Genomic DNA, 13,746 nt, shown 5'->3' on the forward strand with positions numbered 1-13,746 from the left:
ACAACCCTCTTATTTCCTAAAGAATTTGTGATTATTTCTACAATTATATAAAGATATTATAAACGAACGAATTTTAACTCAATAATATGTAGTAGATTTCAGTCTGGCTAAATGAGTAAAAAAAAAAAAATTGTACATACATATGCTCAATTAATTCCAAATAAACCCACCATCTTGGATGAGATTGCCGGATTTTTTTTTGAGTGAATTGTGTTGTACGTAGTTTTCTGTGCCCTTAAATTTCAAGAAAAGAGCTAGCAGAGGTAAATAACTAAATATACTAGAAATATATAGAGAGGATAAGAGAGTTAAGACATGAGATAAAACAAGAAGAGAACAAAGGAAAACAGCAAAATATAAGAAAACAACGAGAACATGCAAAACTTAGAGTTGACTAGCTCATTGTTTTGTCACTTCAGATAAGCATCCACTGGGCCACCCACTATACCTTCACAAGCCTTCCTTGTCCTGGCCTGGATTCTCTCCACCGATTCCACCACCAAGCGAGTCTCGTTCTCGGTTTCAAACTCGGGTTTCTTAGTATCTGCTTCTTGCTTGTGGGATTTAAATTTCGGTACGTACGATGTGGTGTAACCAACGTGAGTCCTCATCAGGGATTGCTAGTGAATTGACTTAGACCCATAGCTGAGCTCATTGAAACAAATTTAGCTAACTCTTGGGGTAAAAATGGGCGCCCAGATTGATCACTCATGCCAAGAAAATCTCTGGTTAAACCACTTTGTATGGAATTTGAACCTGGTCGCAGCTTCAACTGAACTGGGTGATCATTTTGTTTTACTGTAGATTGCATCACAACTTGATCAAGACCACTTGATACGACCATTACAGCGTCGCCCATAGGTGCACTACTCTTTGTTACTGTTAAATTACTTTCTGCAGGTTGCTTGTTAACATTTTGGAAAACTTGGTGCAGCTGCTCGTTTCTGTTCTCACTGAGAGTGGTGAGGTTGGTTGAATTGGATGAAGAGGAAGAGCTCATTAGTCCACAATTGTTGCTTCCAAGGAAAGATTGATTGCTTCTTGTAGAACCCATTTGAGCTGCCTTTTGAAGCAGAGCAGTGGCGGACATGGAAGCAGCTGGCTTTGATTGCTTATGCTGATGATTATCGGAGTAGAGAGAAGGCAATGAATCCATTACAATATTAGGCTTATTTCCACCTCCTTCTTCTTTAAGTCCATGAGGCAGTCCTGTTAAGGTCAAGTTACCAAATTTGGTGGTGGATGATGAACCATAAAGATTTGATCTTATTTGCATCATCTCAGGCAAGCCAGTTGAACTTGGAGATGCATAAAGATTAGAATGATTAACCAAAATATCAGCAGGATTGATCTCAGGATTTGCCTGATTTAGCCACAGGGACAATCCAGACTTTTGTTGATCAGCATTTAGAGAGGGCAAGCCATTGAAATCCGGTCTAAAACCTGAGGAACTGAATTGGGAAATGCCAGAAATCTCTTGAACTCCACGGCCTGAACCTCCATGATGAGGCAAATTAACTGTATCATTTCTGAAATTTAGGCTGGTTGCTGCAGCTGAATTGATTCTTGCACTTTCTTCAGCTAAGGCATCACAAAAGGCTCTATGGGTGATAAAGCTATCTTTCCTGTTCCAAGTATATTAATTAGAAATATTTGCATATCTACCTGGTACTCATTAATGAAGTGAAGCATTAAATTGCTATCCAAAAGCCAAAATGAAACCCTCTACAGCATTTATTTCTTATATGATGCTTATCAAAAGAAAGCAAAACAGAAGAAATATTATTAAAAACAAGGGAGAAAGCTGAGTACTGATACCTGGAAAATAAAGTCCCACAATCACATTTATATTCTCTAGTCCCACAAGTCTTGGAGTGAGCTTTCCAGTCAGATTGAACTGCATATTTCTTTGAACACTTCTCACACTTCCATTTCTTCTCTCCATGTTTCCGGCTGTAATGCTTTTTTATTCCCGTGAGATCGCCGAGAGCTCTCGATGGATCATGGTGAACGCAGGTCTTTACTGGGCATAGATACACTTTCTTTCTGACTTCTTTGTTGGTCCTTTGCTTTAGCTTCCATGGAAGATTGTGACCTCTCCGATGAAGCTGCAAGTTTTGGTCTCTTTGAAAACCTTTATTGCATATTTCGCATATGAATCGGTTTGTAGCCATGAGAGTCTTCGGGGATAAAGCAATAACTTCAGCATCTGGATCTGTAAAGACACAGCTATGACTTACTATTCAATTGAAAATTAGCTAGAGAGGCCTAAAACTTGCATAAAGAAGTAAAGAAAATTAAGGGTACGAATCAAAAGGGAAGAATAAACATGGGTATAGTTAATTACCAGGTGTTCCAGGCAAATTTCTCTTCTTCTTGGGAGCATGATTAGAATTAGGTTTAGGGTTAGGGTTTGCATTGATCTGTTGTTGAGGAGCAAACCCTGGAATGGAAGAAGGAATGGAGAAAGCATCATCAGACATCATTTGCATATGTAAAATGAACTTAAGAGAAGTTGTCACACAACAGACCAAGAAACCTTACAGAAAGAGATAAAACTGTACAAACAAAAAAACAAGAGTTTCTCCAAACACAAACAGCTAAATCTTTGGTATATTTTTCAACATAACTACGGACTCATTATCTCTTTGTAGTTTCTAATTGTGCCTAAAGACAAGAACAACTCATCAAAGCTTGAATCTTTAAACACTCAACCACTAAAAGAAACAATAGTCCAAACTTGAGACTCTCCTTACGAGAAATATTCAGAGTCACAGAGATCTGGTTTTCTCTTTGTTTTGATTTCAAAAGAAAAAACCAAAAATCATCTCTTCTTTATTCTCTAACTCTAGCTTAACCCCTTTCTGGTCTCTCTCTCTCTTTCATTATCCTGGTCTCAGATTTTTTTAAGCATAGAGACCATGGTCTTATCTCACCACCCGTATGGCCGTATCCTCAAAGTCGGTCAGGTACGGACTTGAATGGGCCACCCCACCCCACCCACTCTCTCTCAAAACGCACACACGATGGCAGTAGAAGAGCTCGTGTGAAAGGTGGTGGCTTGGAAACCAAACCAGAATGTGGAACAGTGGCAGTGTAGTAGGTTAGCTTTTGTCTGTTTGTAGCCTTTTTTGGATTCAAACTCCAATTATATTAGAACAATGTAATAATTATTTCAATAGGTTATCTGAGATAACATAAATTCTTTCACTTAAAATTAGAGTTTTCAAATTCAAATTTTAAATATATAATATTTTTAAAATTAAAAAAAAAGTTTTGCTCTTTAATAAATCTACTCTGCCATAAATTTCTGAATATTATATACTAAAAAAGAATAAAGTAATAATTAAGGTAATGCATGTGCATGTAGGAGTTGTTGTGGCAATGGCACGCTGGTGTAGACAGTTAAATGATGGGATTGATTAATGTTTAAGTTATTATTATTCTGAGGGTTTGAAAAGAGAAAGAAGAGGGGGAGGATCATTTTGGAAAGTTGATTGCCTTTATTGCTGTTGATCAGGAAATGAATGATTATATCATAATTAAAAGTTGGACCGAATTTAGAATGCAGCTTTGGTTGCTGTTTGGTGGAAGGGAAAGTTACAGAAATTGCAGGGTGAGAGAGAGAGAGAGAGAGAGAAGAGAAAAGGGATAGTGGGTAAGTTTCGTTTCCCGAGAAAGTTGATAGGACGGTCCGTGACACTGTCTCTCTCACTCACTAGCGTTAATGTGAATGTGGGACCTCATTTCTGTGAATTCTGGTGTTGCACCTTTGTTCATCTGAACTTAGTGAAAAATTGCTATTTAATTTTTATATTTTTAAAAATATATTAAATAAATTTTACAATTTATATTAATTAAAGAGTTTTCCATTAAATTTTAGTACTGCTATCATAATTTATATATTAACTTGTGATATTGAAATTAATAATAATAATATTAAAATGGTATTCACATATTTAATCCGATGATAAATATATTTACGTAAATTTAAAATATATCAGATTCTATTATTCTGATTTTCAGTTTTCAAATAAAAAAAAATAAAACTCAACGAAATGAATTTTTTAATTAAATTTTTTAAAAATTATGTGAATTATTTAATATATTTTAAAAGTAAATATGTAATAATATTCTCTTAAACTTACTAGATTTAATTAATACACTTTTCAGATATTCAATTTTCAGATAAAAAATATTAAAACTCAACGAAATGAATTTTTTAAAAATTATGTGAATTATTTAATATATTTTAAAAATAAATATGTAATAATATTCTCTTAAACTTACTAGATTTAATTAATACACTTTTTTAGTATAAGTGGGTGAGAGCTTTTAGGCTTAATCAAAATAATCATTTAATTATTCAATCAAATTAGTGAATCTTTTATTTATGGATATATTCTTAATTATTTTTTTAAAAAGAAAATCATAGACAGAATTTCTGAATCTAATTCAAAATTGTGGACTAGAAGGTTGCTAGTTTCAAACTGCAACATTAATTAGTTTAGCCATGAGGGGCCATACAGCATTATTGAACCAATCAAAACGTGCAAGAAATGTATATATTAATGCACTTACTCGTTTTCACGAAAAATTATTCAATTTTTTTTAATTAAAAGAAAAAAAAAAGTCATTGTTAAGTAAAATTGACTTTTATTTTCAAAAAATCATATTAGTAATGCTAAAAGATATCCTAATTAAATTTTGATGGTGAGATAAGGGGAGCCTTCAGATTATTGGCCCCACATGAACTTCCATGTAAAATTATTGGATCAAATTAATTAATTAATTAAATTAGAGAAGGTCCATATTTGAACCCCACACGTTTTAATGATGTCCCATTCTAAGCTGACTTTGATCACACTCATCTCTCATAATCCAATTACACTTTTTTAAAAGAATAATAACTTTAATCTATTGGCTGAAATGCTCTGTAGAGTTGTTAAGCTTTAAATTCCAATTCCAATTCCAATTTAGCAATCTAATTAATAACGGTATCTAAAATGCCCTCATAAATTTATTTTGATATTTATATATAAATTTAAAAAAATTATAAATTCAAATCCGGATAAAATTTTGACGATTTGTCGAGAGAAAAAAAAAGAATGAATCTCGTAGGATTCAAAAAAATTTTTTGATTTTTTTCAGAAGCAGATGAAATACTATTCTTCCTCCCCAAATGATCAATGGTTGATTCCAAATATCTAGAATGTATATTATCTATTATATTTTTAATTCTTTATAAAAGATCTAAAATACATTTTACTCTCCGTTCTTTAATTTTTATTAAAAAAAAGTCTCTAAAATTATTTTTAAATAAAATTGGGGCCAAATTATATGTATGTAATATCTTTGGCTGTATTCATATGGAATTTCCCACCAAACACTTTATGCTTTCTCATTGTCATTCCCCATTTTGGCATCCAAAGCTCTCTCTCTCTCTCTCTGTCTGTCTCTATAAAAATAAACAAATATATAACATGCAGATCAACGTAATCACAAAACACCATGTGTTAGTTGCAAATTATGTAATAAGAAACCCTAATTCCCAGTCCATAAGGAGAATTTTATATATCTCCGACCACAAACGACATATGCATAAGGATCTTGCACTCGTCTATTGCTTAAATTCCCTCCTCTCACTATGCTCTTTTTATTTTTATGAATTAATTGATTAATTTGCATATATTCAACACGTACCATTAGACACTACCCAAAAATAATGTTAATTTAAATTTTGATTAGTAATTGTTTAATAATGTTTTTATAATTAACACATTTGTCCATGTAAAGACAATCTCGTGTCCTTGGGTACGTCGTAACACCACATGGGCTGTCTTATTTATTTATTTAAATTTGAATTTGGATCACACCGAGTAGATATGATAGAATGAATTTTTAATTGCAACTGCCAATTCCAATTTTTTTTAGTATACACTCACTTGTATTTTTATTAAAATCTCAAATTATTCTGAAAAATACAAATCAATATATAATTCTTGGCTGGGTGCTGTCGGTGCTAATTTTTTTCCTGTTGTCCAACTATAGATATCTATGTTCTTTCAGAATGAAACTATTCTTATTTTAAAATGAGAGAATTACTATTAAATTTTTAAATTTTTGAATGATTAACTACTAAATTTTTAAAAAGTTAGAGATTAGATAGTAATATTATTTCAGTAAAATAATATTTAAATTAAATTTATACTTAATCTCAATTAATTGACTACGTATATTATTGCTATTGCTATTGCTATTGCTGTTTTTATTTACGTACTAACACTTAATTTCTTGGTTTTAAGTAAGCAGAGAAAGCTTCTTTTTGGAGCGAGACTCTTTATATCAACAGAAAATAGGAAGAACCCTAGTGAAGCAAGACCAAAAAGGCTCCATCCTCAGAACACTGGGTTTTTCCATTTTGTTTAGAGCTAATTTATATTGATTGTATAAAATAATATTTTTGGATCAAATTTGGTATAACAAGCATTTTTAAGTGATATATATGGAATAATATTTTTTTTTATCTTTTATGTTCCATACAAAGTATGAAAAATTTAAATTGTATAAATAATTAGGTTTAAACAAATTCAATATTAAATTTGTTATTTATGAAAAAAATCATATTATATAATTATAAAATTAAAAAAATAATAATAAAAAATACCGTGGATTTTTTTTTAGATTTTTCAAATCTTTCTTCTTGAATTTCTTATAATTTGCGCTGTGTACAGGTGTTTAAAAGTGGGTAAAAAATTCTTCAATCTCTCAATAAAAATATATTTATACCTATTGAGACCTCTATTGTATGGCTTTAGGAGTAAATTCAGAGAATTATGAATTCTGATAAAAATATGAAGTGTTATGCACAAAAATGAGTGAAACATGAGGTAGATTTCGAAAAATATAAAATACAAAATCAAAGTATATGGGCAGTTTGGAAAATAGGGATTGCCCTATATTTTTGTGTGTTTCATCAGAATTTCTTTAAATTTTTTTAAATTTCTCTAGAGTGTCTCTTTTATTTTTTACTTGTTTTACTCTGTAAAAAAATTAACTATTATGTAAAAATATTAAATAATAGAATAAAATTAAAAGTTTTAAAATTAAATATAAAAATCTAATAAATTGAAGAAAATCAATAAAAATAAATGAATATAATTTTAAAAATATATGAATAATTATATAAATTAACACTAGATCATTAAATACGGATAATCACAAGTGGGCCCTTGGTAGAAGGCAATTTGGGTATGATAACTTTTGGCTAACTCATATGGGCATCTATGATGTGCTCAAAGCTTCTTAGGTAAGTTGCTCCTTAATCGCATTACTTGTTATATTGCAAGACTAGGGCAAGTCTAGTAGAGGCAATTTCTATGTTCGGTAAAAGGGCCCATTGGTTGAGGGCCTTCTTTAGTACAAACATAAACAATTTGTTCTCTTTATTAAGTCTTTAGTGAAGAGAATAAAAATGGTGGAAACGTGAAAGCGAAACCTTTCATTAAATCTTCAAGTTCAGAGATACGTTAAAATCAGTCAACAACTAATTGCTATCTATTACAAAACCTTCAATTAGTTTAACCAAAATTAAATTAAATTTTTGCAACTATATTTGCTACAAGTAGTATACAATATCATGAAATATATTAAAATTAAGATATCAAACTTTTTGCACAATCTAAAGATCATTTTCTTCTCTTACTTTCCTCTATCCAATCTTCTTAATGATTACTCTTTTCGATTACTTGTCGATCGTTGGATTAATACGATGCAAGTACTTGTAATATCTTCTTATCCAAACATAAAAATTTTCTTCATATTAATAAACTATATAAGATGAAGAGGAAAAATAAAATGTGAAATTTATAATATTATATTTTAAAAATTGTTTACCCCATAGAAGGGACACCTAAGAAATCTCTGCTCTAGATTTTTGTCCGCCTAAGATGTTTTCATCATAATTTCCACTATGTAGTTACACCTTATCGATAACAAATTATTTATTTTCAGCCCTTGATAAGGGGCTTATCAAGGATTTAGAATTATAGGAAAAAAAATATTTTTCATTTTCTTACTTTCTGTATAATAGAATACAAGGATTATATAGTATAAGATATGATTAATTATACCTATGATTATGCAATCAATTATCCCTATGATTATGCGATCAATTATCGCCTAAAATCATGCTAAGATTATGCTAACTATAGTAATGTTAATCACTGATTAATTACAATTATGGTAAAATATTCTTTCCAACACTCCCCCTCAAGTTGGTTCATGTGGATCCAACATGCTCAATTTGCCCAAAACTTCATGGAATATTCATTCAGCAACTGCTTTAGTTAGGATGTCTAATTACTGATCTTCTGATCGAACAAACGGTAATGATATCAAACCATTGTCCAACTTTTCCTTGATAAAATGTCAGTCTATTTCAACATGTTTTGTTCGATCATGTTGAACAAGATTTTCGGAAATGCTGATTGCTGCCTTGTTGTCACAACGAAGTTCAGCTGCGTCCCCTGATGGAAATCTCCAAGCTCAAACATCAACTTTCTGATCCATAGTAGCTCTGTAAGTCCTTTTGCTATTCCCCTAAATTCCGCTTCAGCACTGGACAGTGCCACCATCTTTTGCTTTTTACTTTTCCATGTTACCAAGTTACTTCCAACGAAGGTAAAATATCTTGAAGTGGATCGTCTGTCGACACGGTCTCCTGCCCAATCAGCATTTGTATATCCACTGATACTGAGATGACCATTCTTATTGAACAACATGCCCATCCTAGCTGTTCCTTTCAGATATCGAACAATCCTCAATGCTGCCTCCATATGGTCTTGTTTTAGATCGTGCATGAACTGACTTACTAAACTCACAGCATACGCTATGTTTGTCTGGTGTGTGATAAGTAAATCAGCTTTCCTACCAGTCTTTGGTACCTCCCCCTATCTGCTGGTCTTTCTTCTGAATCTTTGCTCAATTCATGATTGACCATTACTGGAGTATCAACTAGCTTGCAGTCTAGCATTCTTGTTTTGGCTAACAGATCAAGGATGCATTTTCTCTGTGATATCAGGATTCCTTGGTCTAACCTGAGAACTTCAATCCCAAGGAAGTATTTTAACCCCTCCAGGTCTTTCATATCAAATTCTTAGAATAAGTTGTCCCTCAGCCGTTTGATCTCATCCACATCGTCTCCTGTTATAATCATGTCGTCCACGTATATAATCAAATACGTGATTTTTCTTCCTCATCTCTTCAAGAATAGGATGTGATCGGAGTTACTTTGCCGATATCCATATTTCTTCATTGCTTGGGTAAATCTCCCAAACCATGCTTAGGGAGACTATTTCAACACATACAAGGCTCGCCTTAATTGACACACTTCTCCCCGTCTATATCCACTCGTGAACCCTGGTGGAGCATCCATGTAAACTTCCTCTTTCAGGTCACCGTGCAGGAAAGCATTCTTCACATCAAACTGGTGAAGTGGCCAGTCTAGGTTTGCAGCAAGAGAGAATAGGACCCGTATTGTATCAATTTTTGCTACTAGAGAGAACGTTTCGGAGTAGTCGACTCCATAGGTCTGAGTGTATCCTTTTGCTACCAGTCGAGCTTTATATCTATCCACCGTTCCATCCGGCTTATACTTTATAGCAAACACTCATTTGCAACCCACTGGTCGTTTTCCCTTGGGTAGCCAGCATTTCTCCTAGGTTTTATTTTTCTCTAAGGCATCATCTCTTGTTCTTCTGGGCCTCTATGGCATCCTTTAGTATCCATTGTAAGCAAATATTTTTCTGTAGTGTGATAAACTGAGGTGATAGATTCTCTCCTCTAGTAATATTTGCCATAGGATACTTAGATCCGGCTGCCTCAAATTCTGGATCATACCTCTTGGGTGGAACTCCTCTGTTACTCCGAGGGGGTAGTACATAGTGGCCTGTTTCAAGAGACTCAAGGGAGATGGGTTTAGTGGTAAAGTTATTAGAGGAAGGAGAGGGTTCAGATTCATATACCTCAGTGGCGTATTCCTCAGGATATTCTATGGTGGTAGGCTCTAGTTGTGGCGTTGAGATTGAGGACTATACTAGATGATTAGTGTCTCCAAGTTCTAGTGTAGTCTCAGGAAGGAAAAGTGGATGGACAGTCTCTGACTCCCCCTGAGGATTTTCTGACTCTCCTTGAGGATAGCTAAGCCAACTTGGAAGTGGTGGTTCTGCTATATTCTCCCCCTCACTGCCAGTTGGCGAGGAGAAAAAAATACTCGTCTTCAAGAAAAGTGCAGTCCATAGTGGTGAAGAGCCGTTTAGAGATTGGGTCAAAACACTGATAGCCCTTTTTATGGACACCATAACCGAGAACCACACACTTAAGAACACATGGATCAAGTTTAGTGCGATGTGATTTAGGAATGTGAACATAGACTGTGCAGCAAAAAATTTTAGGTGGAAGGTTTAGATGGGAAGGGATGGTGTAATGAGAAGACAAGGCATGCAGTGGAGATCGAAAATTAAGAACTCGAGCCGGGAGTCTATTGATGAGGTAAATAGAAGTAACAACTGCTTCGGGCCAAAACTTAGAAGGAACCTGGGTTTCAAACAATAAGGCTCTCAGGTGATTTCAAGGATGTGCCGATTTTTTCTTTCTGCGACCCCATATTTATATTTCAACAAGTAGATCCAAGTAACATGAGTGCAATCATCAATAAAAGTAACAAAGCATCTATAATCATAAGAAACAGTTTCCGGGACAGGCCCCCATACATCAAAGTGTATTATTGAGAATGGAGTATCAGATTTATTTGCGGAAATATGATAAGTACTCTTATGACTTTTAGCAAGCACACATGAAGAACAAATAGGGATATCAATGGATTTAAATTCAGGAAACAAAGCATGAAGATATTCACTTGAGGGATGGCCAAAGTGTCGGTATCAGAGCCACAACTGTCAGGTTGAAGACCCTTGAGCTAAGCGAGCATACCCAGTGCTCGAGACCTCCTCCAATACCGTGTCCGTATGAATATCCTGCAAAACACAAAAATGAGGATACATGAGCACTTTGTAATTTAACTACTTGGTGATTTGACTGACAGAGAGTGATTTGCAAGATAAGGAGGGTACATAGAGGCAGTTGGAGACATTTAAAGTAGGGGTTATAGAAACGATACCACCACCGATGACTGGGAATGAGCTACCGGTAGCGTTTAGGATATTGAATTTAGTGGGTGGAGTTTGAGAAACAATATCTGAAGGATCATTGGTCATAGTGTCTATGGCTCTTGAATCAAATATACAACTACTAGTACTATGCACATTATTAACATGGCCAACACAATTATTTAAAGTGGTAGGGATAAAAAGATCATTTGACCTTTCTAACCCTAAAATACCTCCTTCACTATCAGTTGAGGCATTTGTGCCTCCTTCTCTTTGTAATACCCGGCTTGCGTCCGACATCGAAATTCCTGTAGACCGGTGGAATCTCGAGTGTCGGAACCCTCGAGAAGGGTAAGACTTATGTTTTCATGTGTGTTTTTATGGGTTTTGAATGGTGTAAAGTGTTAACGGAAATGAGTTTTGAAAGAAAAGCAACAAGGGAGAAATGCAAAGGTTCGGCCGCCGAAGGTCACTTTTGGCCGCCGAAGGTCACTTTCGGTCGCCGAACATTGCATGGTTTCGGATTCACGTTCGGCTGCCGAAGGTGGTCTGGCCAGCCACCTATAAAAGGGCCAAGGGTCGGTGGAAGGAGGCTATTTCTCCTCCACTTGCAGCCAGAGGTGCGTTCAAGCCTCTCCCACGTTGACTTTCATGTTTTTCATGTTTTTCACCACATCTTTCAAGGGTTTTAAGTGTTTTGGTGTGTTTTGAAGGTTTTGAGCAAAAACATAGTAAGTTTTGAAGCTTGGAGCTTCGGAAGAGGTTTTCTCCCTATCTCCATGTTAGGATCACTCATCCTCAAGTTCTTTAGGAGGTAAGGGTTGATCCTGAACTTCTTTGATGAGTTTTGAAGGTTTTATGGGAGTTGGATGGGTAGTATGCATGATTAGGTTTAGGTGAGGTTTATGGGAGATGTTTATGTACAAGCATGTTAAGTGTTGTTTGATGTGTTTGGTTGAGGTTTTAGGAGAGTTTTGGACCTCTTTATGCATGTTATATGGTATGTGTTAGTTGGGCGTAGTTGCTATGCATGTTGGGTAAATTTTGGGGGAGATTTGCATGAAACAGAGCAGGGTTCTGTCCACTGGACAAAGCCAGGTTCGGCCGCCGAAGGAAGGTTCGGCCGCCGAACCCCTTGTGGAGGCAGTTTCGGCTGCCAAAGCTGGCCCCCGAACATTTGGACTTTCGTCTCTGGAGGTAAGGTTCGGTCGCCGAAAGTGCCGCCGAAGGTTGAGTTTCGTCTCTGGAGAGGGGTTTCGGCCGCCGAACATGCCGCCGAAAGTGCCCTGTCCAGCTTTCTTTTGCATGTTTTATGTGATTGTTTTAGGATCGTTTAGAGGGCTTTTGGGGAGTTTCTTAGAGCGGTTCTTGGGTTCGTTTGGTCCCTCATTTGAGTCCACCTGTGTAGGAACGGACCAGAGGAATCAGGGAAGTCAGCAGTGAGCACAGGTTCAGAACCTGCAGAGGTAGTCCAGAGTCAGCCAGAGGTGAGTGGAACTTCTCTTTTCAGAACTAAAATGCTTTTAGCATGTTGCATGCATCATGGTGACTATAGTAGGTTGATTGCACTAGTTTCACGAAGATGGCGCATTGCATTGCATAATACGATGTATATGATGAGATGGATGGACCAAGGCGACCCCAATAGCCCTAGCTCTGTGTAAGACCTGGCTGGGCCAGGCAGCCTTCTGTAGGTAAGACCTGGCTAGGCCAGGCAGCAGATTATCGTAAGACCTGGCTGGGCCAGGCGAGCAGAGTTTGTAAGACCTGGCCGGGCCAGGCAAATTGAGGATGGAAGACCTGGCTGGGTCAGGCATCCTCCCAGTGGGAATTTTGGTGGTCATGTCTGTCCTTGAGATGAAATGTCTATGATATGATGCATTCCATGAGATCATGTTTTATAGTTCTACTCATTGGGCTTGGATAGCTCATCCCTCTCCCCTATTCCCCAGGTTTGCAGGTTCAGAGTCCAGAGGGAGTTCAGCAGGGTATGGAAGAAGAGATATGTAATAGATAGTGTGGACATGTATATGTCAAGAGCTTGTAGTTCTGTAATAAGATGTATAGACTTATGCTTGATTCGTTAGAGTGATCCCCAGTTATGTATACATGATCCATTTTTATATGTATGTATCTTTTCTTGTTGATGTATATGAGAAAACCAGACTTAACATTATGAGTTTATCCGCTTAGAGAAGGATAAGAGAGAGCAGAAACAGTGCATGCACAGGGTAAGCCCTGGAGTAAAGGACAGTTGTAGTGGTTTGACAGCAAAAGTATGATCATGTATGGGATTTCACAGGTACACAGACAGGATAGCAGGCTTACTACGGGTCCCGGCGACCTTAAGTCGATCTGGATCCTAGTGCCGGTAGCAGTTCGATTTCCGGGCTGTTACAGATTGGTATCAGAGCCCTAGGTTCACATGATCGGACCTATAGAGAGAGAGTTGGGCTCATAGAGGTTTAGTGGGTCAAGCACAATAGGAAAACATGTCCACTAGGATAGGATGTTTGTCCTGTCTATATGCTGATGTGTCATGCTATGCTTTATACATGTGCATTCTTTTATATGTATT

The 13,746-nt window shown here is 35.9% G+C and overlaps 1 protein-coding gene across 1 annotated transcript; it reads right to left on the reverse strand.

Moving 5' to 3' along the window:
• Positions 1 to 264: 264 nt before the first annotated feature.
• On the reverse strand, positions 265 to 2,900 carry LOC110622855 (zinc finger protein JACKDAW). The gene is made up of 3 exons (XM_021767539.2): positions 2,348 to 2,900; positions 1,819 to 2,215; positions 265 to 1,625 (listed from the first exon to the last, which is right to left on the reverse strand). Exons 1-3 carry the CDS (start codon positions 2,490 to 2,492, stop codon positions 611 to 613), a joined length of 1,557 nt encoding a protein of 518 aa, XP_021623231.1. The 5' UTR covers positions 2,493 to 2,900; the 3' UTR covers positions 265 to 610.
• Positions 2,901 to 13,746: the final 10,846 nt, after the last annotated feature.

The sequence above is a fragment of the Manihot esculenta genome, chromosome 9 (genome assembly GCF_001659605.2).
Source record: "Manihot esculenta cultivar AM560-2 chromosome 9, M.esculenta_v8, whole genome shotgun sequence".
Taxonomy (NCBI): domain Eukaryota; kingdom Viridiplantae; phylum Streptophyta; class Magnoliopsida; order Malpighiales; family Euphorbiaceae; genus Manihot; species Manihot esculenta.